The 13,107-nt window shown below is 40.9% G+C and overlaps 1 protein-coding gene across 1 annotated transcript; it reads right to left on the bottom strand.

Annotated features, from left to right (window-relative positions):
- Nucleotides 10,690–11,904, bottom strand: LOC107640492. The gene is made up of 2 exons (XM_016344009.1): nucleotides 11,351–11,904; nucleotides 10,690–11,188 (listed from the first exon to the last, which is right to left on the bottom strand). The coding sequence occupies exons 1-2, from the start codon at nucleotides 11,902–11,904 to the stop codon at nucleotides 10,690–10,692; spliced, it is 1,053 nt and encodes a 350-aa protein (XP_016199495.1).

The raw sequence follows: 13,107 nt of genomic DNA, 5'->3' as shown, positions 1-13,107 counted from the left end.
TTCTTTTTTTAAACAATAATAAAACGCAAACGAAAACAAGAACACAAGAATAAAAAGAAAGACGCGACAGACGCTGGACTCTTTTTTTATGATAAAAGAAGAATGAATATAGATTAATAAGAATTAATCTAATACTTGAACTCTGATACCAAATGATAAAGAAATAAAAAGATAAACAAGACAAGAATTGAAATTGAATAGAAAAGATACATTGAAATTGAAATAAAAACAAAAAGGATAGGTTGAAATTGAATACAAAGAGAATCACTCTACTTTCTATCCAATTTCTTGACGCAACAAGAAAGGGACTCCTCAACCTAACTTGTCAACGCCATAGTTTGGAAATTGAATCGAAGGGACTCCTCAACCTTCTACCCAATTTTCCAATATAACAAGAGAGGGACTCTTCAACCTTAATTGTCCACATTATGGTTCCATCATGAAACCAAAAAGGGGTTTTCAAACCTCTAAATCATTCTATACTACGACTACAATAACTAAGGAGGTATTTATAACCTCTTATTAGGTTAAAATAAAGAAAAATCCTAAAACCCATAAACATAAGGCCCAATTTAGTAATTAAATAAACAAAATCAAAATACATTAAATTAAAATAATCTAAAAATATTCGTGCTTTAAATGTTCGTGATATGAAGAGTTCAAGTGTTATTTAGAAAATATTAGTTTATATTTTTAGATTATTTTAATTTAATGTATTTTGATTTTGTTTATTTAATTACTAGATTGGGTCTTATGTTTATGGGCTTTAGGATTTTTCTTTATTTTAACCTAATAAGAGGTTATAAATACCTCCTTAGTTATTGTAGTCGTAGTATAGAATGATTTAGAGGTTTAAAAATCCCTTTTTTGGTTTTGTGATGAAATCATGATGTGGACAATTGAGGTTGAGGAGTCCCTCTCTTGTTGCATCAGGGAATTGGGTAGAAGGTTGAGGAGTCCTTTAGATTCAATTTCCAAACTATGGCGTTGACAAGTTAGGTTGAGGAGTTCCTTTCTTGTTGCATCAAGAAATTTGGTAGAAAGTAGAGTGATTCTCTTCGTATTCAATTTCAACCTATCCTTTTTGTTTTTATTTCAATTTTAATGTATCTTTTCTATTCAATTTCAAATTTTTTTTGAAGTAAAGCGAGCTCAACACAACAGAGTGGAGCAATAAAAGTAGCTAAAAGCAACATCGAAAATCCAAATACAACAACCCCTAGTCATCTTCGGCATGGCCATCAACAACCAAAGGGCTCACCACCAACCCATTCTTCGGGATACGTAAACGACCTGTTTATAATTTTCACCATACTTGAAGCCCGATTTCGGAATAGCCTACTATTCCTTTCTAGCCAAATCGTCCATATAACAGCAAAGAATCCAATAAACCACCTTTTTCTGTCCGCCTTTCTTGGTGATGAATTCTTCCAGCTTTCAAAGTGGTGCTTTAATGCACCTGGAAAGCTCCACCTCTTTCCAAAGGCAAGCAGCCAAGCGCACCACACCTGCCAAGTGATCTCACAACCAAGGAATAGATGAAAATCAGTTTCCACAGACTTACAACATAACAAACACATATTGTCATTCGGATCAATAACCCGAAGTCCTTGGTATTCACCCTGCCGACCAACACAAACCAAGAAAAAAGTTCAATCCTTGGAGGGACGAATCCTTTCCAAACTGCACTAGTAAAGCTATAGCTTGTGATTTCCTCCGGTAGAGTTTCTGTCTGCAACACTCGCACAAAGGAATTAGTTGAATAAACACCTGTGTTATCAAATTTTCATACCACTCTATCCTCTCTCTCAATTGTGGGCTTGACTGAATGTAAAATCTCATGAAGTTGGTTTACCAAATCTAACTCCCATTGGAACAAATCTCTCCTCCATTGGAAACTACAAATCCACTCTAACCCATCCCAAAATCCACAATCACCTATAACAGATCCGTGAAGGTTGGAAACCGAGAAAAGCCTAGGGAACAAGTCTTTCAACACCCCATTAGGTAGCCAGCTATCCTCCCAGAAACGGATTGTTTTGCCATTCCCGAGGTCCATAGCCATACCTCTGATCATCTTTTGCCGCACCTGCGGATGGCTTATTTGTAGCTGACAGATATTCTTCCAAGGACCCCCTCTTGTGGGTACAAGCTGGGCGCCCAGCATCACAGCAGTATCCATGCTGTTACAGGAGCAAACGACTTTCTTCGATAACGGACAGTCTTCTTTTAAGAATCTCCACCACCATTTAAAAAGCAATGCTATATTTTGAATTACTGCATCACCAACTCCCAATCCACCTGCCTTCTTAGGAGCCATTACCACTTCCCATTTCACGAGCGGTATCCCGTGCCTCCCATCTTCTGTACTCCACAAGAATTGCCGTTGTAGGAAAATCAACTTCTCTGCCATTGTCTTTGGCATCTTATATAAGCTGAGATAGTAAATAGGCAGGCTATTCAAGACAGACTTAATGAGGACCAGCTTGCCTGCTTTGTTAAGGGTCTTTACTTTCCACAAACTCAGCTTTTCTTCCACCTTGTCAATTACCGGTTGCCATGTCTTCACCAGTCTCGGGTTTGCTCCCAGTGGAATGCCCATATATCTGACTGGTAGTGATGCCTCCTTACAACCCAATAGAAGACACATTCTACGGACCCATAGCCTATCACAATTGACCGGGATAAAGCTGAACTTCTCAAAGTTAATGCTCAACCCGGACATCAGTTCAAAGCATCGGAGCAGCCATTTATAATTCCTGATGGTCTCATCTTCAGTCGGGCAGAAAAGAATAGTATCATCCGCAAATTACAAGTGGGACAGCTCAATATTATCCCTTCCAACCATGAGTGGCGAAATACGTCTGTTTCTTACCGCCTCTCCAATCATCCGATGGAGGACATCAACAACCAACACAAATAAAAAGGGAGACAGTGGGTCGCGTTGCCGCAAACCCCTTTCCATTTTGAAAGGCTTCGAAGGTGATCCATTTACAAGTATCGACATAGATGCAGAGCAGACACACTCCTTGATCCACCCTCTCCACCTCTGACCGAACCCCATCTTCTGCAATACAATATCCATAAAGCTCTACCAGACCCTATCATAAGCCTTTTGGAAATCAAGCTTTATTATCACTGAGCTCTTTTTCCGAGACTTTAGCCAATGCACAGTTTCACAAGCAATCAGAGCCCCGTCATGTATTTTCCTTCCCTTTACGAAGGTGCTCTGTGTCTCTCCTACCAAACTCGGCATTACTTTCAGCATCCTCCGAACCAACACCTTAGATATAACCTTATAGACACAATCCACCATACTAATCGGCCGGAGATCCTTTATTTCTCTAGCTCTAGTAACCTTCGGCGCCAGTGCCACCCAAGTGACATTTGACTCGCTAGGTAGCTTAGCTGATTGGAAGAACCCTATCACCGCTCTAGTGAACTCCCTTCCTATTTCTCCCCAGCACTTCTTTATGAAATTCATATTATACCCATCACTGCCTGGTGCCTTTGAAGACTCGCAATCCCAAACTACATCCTTTATTTCTTCAATAGTTGGCATCACCTCTAACTCTGTTGCCTCATCCGCATGAATCTGCTTTACCAGCCCATCCCTGAAACCAATATCCGGCGCTGCCTCCTGGTGGTATAGCCCCTTATAATTAACCATCAAGGTATCAACCCGATTTGACCTTCTTCGGGCTGAGGCTAAATTGTGGAAGTAACGAGTGTTTTTATCCATCTCCTTTGCATGCCGAGACCGGGACATCTGCTTCCAATGTAGCTCCTTTTTGATATACCATTTCCTACAGAAGCTCACGAGCGCCTTTCTCCTTGCTTCAACCGTCCCATAAGCCGCTCCGGTGCTTACCATGTCATCTACTTTCTTTATTTCATCCTCAAGCTGTGTAATCCTTGTGTCCATGTCCCCAAAATTTTTTCTATGCCATCTTCTCAGCGGGGTCGTCAGTGCCTTTAACTTATCCATGAACTGTACCTCGCCTAAGCTCCTCCATTCCTCCTTTACCATCCTTAAGAACCCATCATGAGTAAACCATGAGTCCAGACTCCGAAAAGGTCTTGGCCCCCCTCTAATCCGAGTGACCTCTATAATCATTGGACAATGGTCTGATAATCCTCTTGGGCCACCTCGCAGCCTTGTTTCAGAAAACTCTTCTAACCATTCCAAACTAACTAGAACTCTATCAATGCGGCTACAAGATTGCCCCCTGAACCAAGTGAACAGGCGATCATTGAGTGCCAAGTCCACTAACTACATATCCTGAATCCATGATCTAAACTCTTCTGCAGACACCGCCAATGAAGTAGCTCCCTTTCTCTCTTCCACATGAGTTATCTCATTAAAATTTCCCATGTAACAAAACGGGACCTGACATAACCCATACAAGAAGCTCAGCTCTTCCCACAAAACAAGCTTTCCCTCCCTATCATGCGGACCATAAACTAAACAGAAAGCACAAGAAAAATTATTTTTTAGTAAGACACCCTCCACACATAACCATCTAACTCCTTTATAGCAGTTGTTCATCTGAAATATTGTTTCATCCCACATCAAACACAGACCACCTGAAGCACCAGAGGACCCCACGAACTCCCATTTAACTGCACTGTTACCCCACAGTTGCACTATATCAAGGTTGTTCATGACCTCTTTCTTTGTCTCTATCAATCCTAACATATGCAATTTAAACTTTCTCCGAAAATTCTTTACCATGCTCAGTTTACCAACTCCTGCCAATCCCCGGATATTCCAAGAGCTAAATATCATTTTAACGCATTTATACACACCTTTTCCGATTTTTCGGTCGACTTCTCCTTCTTCTGTGCTTGCTTTGCTTGCTTCTTCTGAAACTTTCTCCTTCTGCTTTGCTTGCTTTTTCTTCTGTGCGATTGCCTTGTTCTGTGCTTGTAGTATTGCGATAATGTCATCTTCCTCATCATATTGCACTGCCCCAGATTCCACTGCAAGTTTCTAGGCTTTCCGGTTTTCTTGTATTTCAGCTGCCCATCTGTTCTCGGCCGTTTCCGATTCAGCTTCGCTTCCTACGTCACAGGTGGCATTACACTGGTCCTTCAAGGCTCCCCTCGAACCACCGGTATGTAGCTCCGGCGGAAGATCCACCAACCCTGGATGGTCACCTATGTCACTATCCTCTACAAGACCCTCACCTTCCGGATCATTACACTGCTCTCCCTTGCCACCCCCCTTCCATGGCATCTTCACATATATGTCTCCCAACCTTGTTCCATCTCCTTCCAACTGACGGCGCCACCCTCCCTTATGGCATCCATCAACATTGCCATCACATGCCACCGCATATCCCTTGTCCCCACCAGAGAGGTCCGCCTCCAACCCACCGCTCACTGACGGTGTCTCCTGCGCCCCAAACCCCCCAGAGTCATCTCCTCGTTCCTCCTTCCCGGTGAATTTCCTTCCCACGCAACCTGCTCAGACTCCCTACCCGCAGCACAAGGCCGAGATTCATGTGGCCTCTGTCGCGGCCCACTAGCCCCCGCATGGGACGCCAGCCGACCCGGGCACCCCTCACCGACAGCCGCCCGACTTGCTATCGCCCCAGTCTCATACACCATCGTGGAGGACGTCAAGTGGTAACCACCCGTGACTGGGAGGCGCGTCGCGCTCTCCGGGTTAAGGTTCCTGCATGCCTCCCTATACTTGTCCGCGACGACCAAGACTGCGCCGCCTTGTTCCCCCTCTTCGACGTCGCAGCGCAGATCCGCAGCATCCCTGCACCCAGGTCGCATCAAGCGAGGAACCTGCATCGTGTTGCCTCTAACCCGCTCCACTCCAGGCCCAAGAAGCACCAACTCAGATCCAGCATTAGGAGTATCGTGTAGGCCTTGGTTGGTTAGGCCCAATCCGGCTTCAGATTCCTTAGGCATCTCCATTTGGGCCCTGTATCTAGGTCTCATGTCTCTGGCCCGTCTAGCATTCAAACCCACCCCAAACCTGCTTGTAACCTCACCCGCAACCACCCGATATCCATCATAATCCCAAGATTGAGTTCTTTCTGACGTAACTACTGCATGGTCAGCCCTTCTCTCTTTCGGAGCTAAATCCGTATCCATTGCCGTTGAAATTTTCAAATTCAAAAAACTGTTACTCCATTCGTATTCGTTCAATATCTCAGGAGTAATTATGCCTCTGCCCTCCGGCCTTTCTTCCATCCTAAGCGTCAGTGCCACCATCTCAGCCGTCGTGTCCCAACCCTTCCACTGCATGGGACTTCCAGGACCACCAGCGTTACTCTCAACATTCCCCTCATGCCCGTTCACAACAACTTGCATCACGCCACCCGCATAGCCATGCGAACCGCTTTCCATCTCCTTGACACACACATCGAAGCTAGACGACCCTACAGATAAGCGGAGCCTTTCATGGATAGCATCAAACTGACATGTATCGATCAGCACCCGGCCAACCCAGAATGACGTGAGAAAGTTTGTTTCGTCCTCACAAGCAACCACCTCACCCCACTGGCCACCAATCGCCCGGAATGTATCCTCTGACCAAACATGTAACGGAACTCCATAACACTCAATCCACACCCTTCTCATATCACACCGTTCCTGCTCAGTCCATAGGCACACACTCTGAAAGAACTGCAGTAGGCATCCTCAGACAGCCCCAACGCTTCTTCCGCACTCTCAGTAGTATCAAAAATCAACAAGGCCTTGTATTTCCCCACGTCACAAATTTTAACAATGTGAGGCCAGGCCTTCCGGGCTAAATCGTTCAACAATCGGAAGTCAATTTCTCTCGTGGTGCTCCCAACAACACTCCTCTGTAGCCAATTCATGTTAGTCGTATCCACAGAGACCTCCAGACCCTTCACTCTCACTTTAATCAGCTCCTTCTCTGGAACCGTGGTCGAATCTGGATTGATTTCATCTGCGCATTTCCTATCGTTGGCACAAACGTCCTCCTGATGGTACTCGATCCCTCGATCAGCCTCCACCGCAATTGTACCTCTCCGTGCAACGGCACCATCCATTGTCCTCCTTTCCTTAGAATCCTCTCTTCTGTACTTAGCCTCCCCTACAAACATCTCCTTCCCCCTTAACTGCATACGGTTCATTTCTGCAATTTCTTTCAATACTCCTCCTTTCGTAGTATATCGTATGAATGTGAATAGGCAGATCATTCCATTTCGCAGCTTCCTTGAGAGATAGATGTCGTTAATTCTTTCCGTCCAAGAAAATAGTCCAAACAATTCCTTTTTCGAAATGTCCTCTGGTAATCTGTCCACAAAGATGCTGAATGAATCTCGTTCCAAACGAACGTACTCCTCCCGATTCCAAATCCTGGAATCCTTTTCTTGTCGCACTAAAATCCTGAACCTACCCTTCCCGGTGTTTCCCCAACCCTCTCTCGCTCTCTCTCGCTCTCGCTCTCCCATCCTTTTAAATTTTTGTTTTATTTATCTTTTTATTTCGTATCAGTTATAACTAATTTTTATTATATTAAACCTATTTAATTAGATTTGATTAACAAAAAAAACTTGAATATACAGTGTTACTCGATAGTGAAATGGGCTTTCTTTCGCATAAAAATGGCTGGTGTAACTACCGGAGAATAATGTGACATATATTAGTCGTACTAATCATCATGGTTTTAATTCAGCCAATTAATCAAAACAGCAAGGGCTTTATTAATTTCATGAATGTAATCATATTTGTAATTGAGTCATTTTCTTAATAATTACACTTGGTTGTTTCACTCTAATCACCATTTTTTCATGCTAAATTTCAATGATATATAGGAATTATGAACAGACAATAATATAATATCTAGTAAAGTGCACGCAAATTTTTCTTTTAAGTTTTTTAATTTCGTCCTTTTTATCTTTTGATAATTTTGAAGTTGGTCGATATAATTGTTCGAATATATCCATCACAACGCACCTGTCATATATATGGCAAAACTTAGTTCTAAATATGAATTTCTGACAAACAATCATTAACAATTCACTTTTGAATAAGTATAAAGAATTAATTTTTATAAATTAATTTTTTTATAGAATTAATTTTTTTATTTTTGAAAAAATTAAAGTTTAAATATTTTTTAACCCTTATTTTTTAGATGTTAAGGATTTAGGGTTAACATTTAGTATAATGTTATACATCCAAGTATTTTTGTTAACTAAGTCTAACTAAGTTGGTCTAACATCAATAAAAATCAATTATAAGTAACATTACTTTAAGTCTTATTGTTTAATTTGGTTAGATTTAGTTCATAAAAAAACTTGAATGTGTAGTATTACTCTAAAATTTATAATTTAAAATTAAAATTTCAAATAAAATATCAGTTATAGAAATTGGCTAAGATTACCTTAATTGGCTTCATACGGAAATCATCCTTTTTGTTTTAAAAAAAATGGTAATGCATGTGTGTATATTTTCATAACTAACTAATACGCTGCTCTAATCAAGTTGGGTTGGTCTAGTAATTAGTTTACTAGTTCGCTTAAATAAGTGTCGGGGGTTCGAATCTCGCCTTGTGCATGTAGTAACCCATTGGCCAGCGACAAACCCTTAAATGGAACTCAGTACCGCAGCGGATTAGTCCTTGACCTGCCGCGTTAGGGGATATTGTGAGAAACCAAAAGAAAAAACTTTTTTTTTAAAAAGAAGAAAGCTCAACACACAAGTGGAGCTAGTAACATAGAAATTACATGGACAAAAACCAACACATTATAAATACACCTAGTAAACGACACACCAATAATTATCCCATTGTCATCTCCGGCATTGCCATCAACAACAAAAGGGATGGTCGCATCCCCCACTCCTTGTAGTGAACCATGGATATGTTGAATATTTCTTCAACACCTTTTCCTATGTTCTGAAACAACCTCCTGTTCCTCTCCAGCCAGATGTTCCAAACAACCGCGAAGTAGCTAATGAACCACCTGTTGCACTCCACTTTCCTACTCGTTGTACCTGTCCAGCTTTGGAAATGTTCCTTCAAATTACCTGGACAAGACCATAGTCTACCAAACTCAGATAACCAAGCACACCACACCTGCCAAGTAAATTCACAGCCAAGGAATAAGTGGTGAACGTATTCAACATCCTTATTACATAATACACACAAATTACCACCCTGATTAACAATTCCTAGCCTACATAATCTTTCATTTGTATTCACCCTGCCTATCAAGACAAACCATGTAAACAGCTCTACTCTTGGAGGGACAAGTCCTTTCCAAAGAGTCTTCGTAAAGCTATAGCTAGTAACGTCAGCCGAGATCGTTTCTGCCTGTAGCACCTGCACAAAGGAGTTAGTAGAAAAAACACATTGCCTGTCAAACTTCCATACAACTCTATCCTCTCTATCAAAAACTAAATTAACCGGACTTAAGGTATTATGTAATTGGTTAACAAGTTCCAACTCCCATTGGAAGAGCTCACGCCTCCATTGGAAGTTCCATATCCATTGTAGCCCATCCCAAAACCCACAATCCCCTATGACAGATCCTTTCTGAATTGAAACTGAGAAGAGCCTTGGAAACCTATCCTTTAGAGGACCACAACTTAGCCAAACATCTTCCCAAAAGTGAGTTCTTCTCCCATCACCAACCTCCATGGACAAGCCTGTTATGATCTTTTCTCTTATATGCTGCTCCTTAATTTGTAGTTGGCAAATGTCTTTCCATGGACCCCCTCGGCTAGGCACAGCTTGTGTGGACAACAACTCATAGGGGGACAGCTTATTACAAGATCATACCACCTTCTTCCAAAGTGGACATTCCTCTTTTGAGAACCTCCACCACCACTTAAACAAGAGTGCGGTGTTGCGGAGCATTGCATCTCCGACTCCCAGCCCCCTAACTTCTTCGGAGCTTGGACCACTTCCCACCTCACCAAAGCCATACCCTCCCGACCATCCTCCTTACTCCACAAGAACCTTCTCTGTAGCGAAATCAGCTTCTCCGCCACGGCCCTCGGCATTTTGTACAAGTTTAAATAGTAAACCGGTAAGCTATTTAGGACTGCTTTGATGAGCACTAACTTTTCGGCTTTGTTTAGAATCTTTGATTTCTATAAACTGAGCTTCTTCTCTACTTTGTCTATAACTGGCTTCCAAGTCTTGACCAACCTCGGGTTCGCTCCTAGCGGAATTCCAAGATATCTAGCTGGCAAAGAAGCTTCCTTGCACCCCAATAATAAGCTACACATACTTCGCACTCACTGATGTTCGCAGTTGATTGGAATCAAGTTAGACTTATCAAAGTTGATGCTTAATCCCGACAACAGCTCAGAACATCGTAGGAGTCTCTTATAGTTCTTTATCATTTCCTCCTCTAGCGGACAGAACAATACCGTGTTATCGGCAAACTGAAGATGAGACAATTCTATATTATCTCTCCCAACCCATAAAGGGGAAATCCGGCCATTTCGAACTGCCTCTCCAATCATTCTATGTAGTACATCCACCACAAGTACAAACAGGAATAGAGATAGTGGATCACCTTGTCTCAGACCTCTTTCCATCTTGAACGGTTTTGTTGGTGAACCATTTATCTATACTAACATAGAAGTCGTGCCTATACACTCCATCACCCACTCCCTCCATTGTCGCCCGAACCCCATCTTCTGTAAAACAATGTCCACGAAGCTCCACTTGACCCTATCGTATGCCTTTTAGAAGTCCAGTTTGATGATTGCTGCTTTCTTTTTTCGAGTTTTAAGCCAATGTACTGTTTCACACGCAATAAGAGCTCTGTCATGTATCTTCCGACCTTTGACAAAAGCACTCTGAGTCTCTCCAACTAGGCCTGGCATAACTATTCGCATCCTCTTAACCAAGACCTTATAAATCATCTTGTACACGCAGCCAACCATACTGATTGGTCGAGAGTCCTTGATTTTTTTAGCGCCAATGAACTTAGGTGCTAGTGCAACCCATGTGATATTAGAATCCGCCGGTAACTTAGATGTCTGGAAGAATCCCAATACTGCAGTTGTGAACTCAACTCCAATCACATCCCAACATTTCTTAATAAAATTCATATTGTATCCGTCGCAACCAGGAGCTCGAGAGGATTCACAGTCCCACACTGCATCTTTGATCTCATCAGCCGATGGCAGCACCTCTAAACTAGCAGCTTCGTCTTCAGGTATAATCTCAACCAATCCATCCCTAAAGCCAATTAAGGGAGACTCCTCCTGATGATATAAATTCTTATAAAATTCACTAATAGCTACCTTTATTCTCGCTTGGTTTCTCACTAACCTTCCATTAATTACCAATGTATCAATCCTGTTATTCCTCCTTCTATTTTAAGCTATGTTGTGGAAGTACCTGGTATTTCTGTCCATATCCTTTGCGAGTCGAGACCGTGACATCTGTTTCCAATGCACTTCTTTTCTCACATACCACTTCTGACAACAAATCACTAATGCTTTCCTTCTTTCCTCCATCGTTCCATCATACACCTCATTGCTAATCATGTCATCTACCTTCTTAATCTCTTCTTCAAACTTCATTATTTTTTTATCCATGCCACCAAAGTTGTCCCTGTGCCACCTCCCCAATGGAATAGTCAAGGCTTTTAATTTATCTGTGAACTGTCTCTCCCCTAACTCTCTCCATTCCTCTTTGATCAGTTTGAGAAAACCTTCATGTGTGAACCATGAGTCAAGGCTTCGGAAAGGTCTCGGTCCGCATCTCAATCTAGTATCTTTCACTATCATCGGACAGTGATCAAACAACCCCCTTGGTCCCCCTCTTAGGCAAATCTCTGGGAACTCCTCCACCCATTCCAGACTGAGCAAAACTCTGTCAATCCGACTACAAGAACGGCCTCTGAACCAGGTAAACTTTCGGTCATTAAGTGGCAAGTCCACCAGTTGCATATCTTAGATCCAATTCTTGAAATCTTCAGCAGAGGCTGTTAAATCAGTAGTACCTTTCCTTTCTTCTACTTGAACAATCTCATTAAAGTCTCCCATGAAGCAACAAGAAACCTGGCATAAACCTGCCATATAGCTCAACTCCTCCCACACCACAAGTTTTTTGTTTCTAGTATGAGCACCATAAATCAGGAAAAAAGCGCAGTTGAAGTTATTCTTCAAAATAGTTCCTACCACACACAACCACCTCTCTCCTTTGTAACAATTACTCATTTTAAAGACTGTTTCATCCCACATAATCAACAATCCATCCGACGCACCGTCAGATTCAACAAATTCCCACCCTGCACTTTGTTTATAAGTTTAATTTTGATATATTAACAATATAAATATTTTATATAGTAGTGTAATTGTATTTGTTCTTTTAGATGATCATTCACGCGTTTAACGTAAAAAATAGTCGTTTTTACTGATGTGACGTTACGTAATTAAATGCACAGTGTAAAACTACTTTACACTGACATTTACACTGACAGTGCATCAAAATTAACTTCTTTTGTTTATATATATCTTTTTGAAAAGAAGCTATTTTTTGTTCAGATTTTTTTATATTACTTCAAAAAGCTTAAAGTTATATTTTTAATACGTATATTTGTGAAATTTATTTTTTTTTGGAATAATATTTTTTAAATAAATAAACTTAAACTAGTACACACACCCTTTATCTTATCGTAATAATATATAGTGGAAATAAGCTTGATGATTTTAAAATTAATTAGGGAAGACAACAATATTAAGTATTAACAGAGATTGTAAGCTAAGCATGGAGTATTAAGACATAAAAATAATGTGAAAAGAAAGTAATATTTCAAGACCTTGGTGATACTATCATATACAATTTCAACGTATCTATATATGAATGTTGGCTTAGTTGTCATTTGTCAAGGATATAGACTTTAGATCTCATAGCTGTTCCTTTTCCATGAGATTCTAGATACAATTGGTATCATAGTCATTTTATTTTACTATGTATACAAGTGCTAGTTGACAATAATCTCCTCCCTAAGTTTTCGTAACAAAAGGTAAACATAGCTGACATCCATTCAAATCTCTCTCTATTTTATTATATTTTGTAACAAAGAATAAATAAAATAATTATAAAAATTCAACTTATTTTATAATAAAAAAATTAATTTTTCTCGAATT

The sequence above is a fragment of the Arachis ipaensis genome, chromosome B05, assembly GCF_000816755.2.
Source record: "Arachis ipaensis cultivar K30076 chromosome B05, Araip1.1, whole genome shotgun sequence".
Taxonomy (NCBI): domain Eukaryota; kingdom Viridiplantae; phylum Streptophyta; class Magnoliopsida; order Fabales; family Fabaceae; genus Arachis; species Arachis ipaensis.
The sequence above is the reverse complement of the archived record's forward strand: the minus strand, read 5'-3'. Positions and strand labels throughout refer to the sequence as shown.

Coding starts and splice junctions, on each gene's coding strand:
- LOC107640492 (XM_016344009.1), bottom strand. CDS start 11,904: ATGCAACTGGTGGACTTGCCACTTAATGACCGAAAGTTTACCTGGTTC. Junction 11,189..11,350: donor GATATGGACAGAAATACCAG/GTACTTCCACAA, acceptor AATTGGCTTTAG/GGATGGATTGGTTGAGATTA.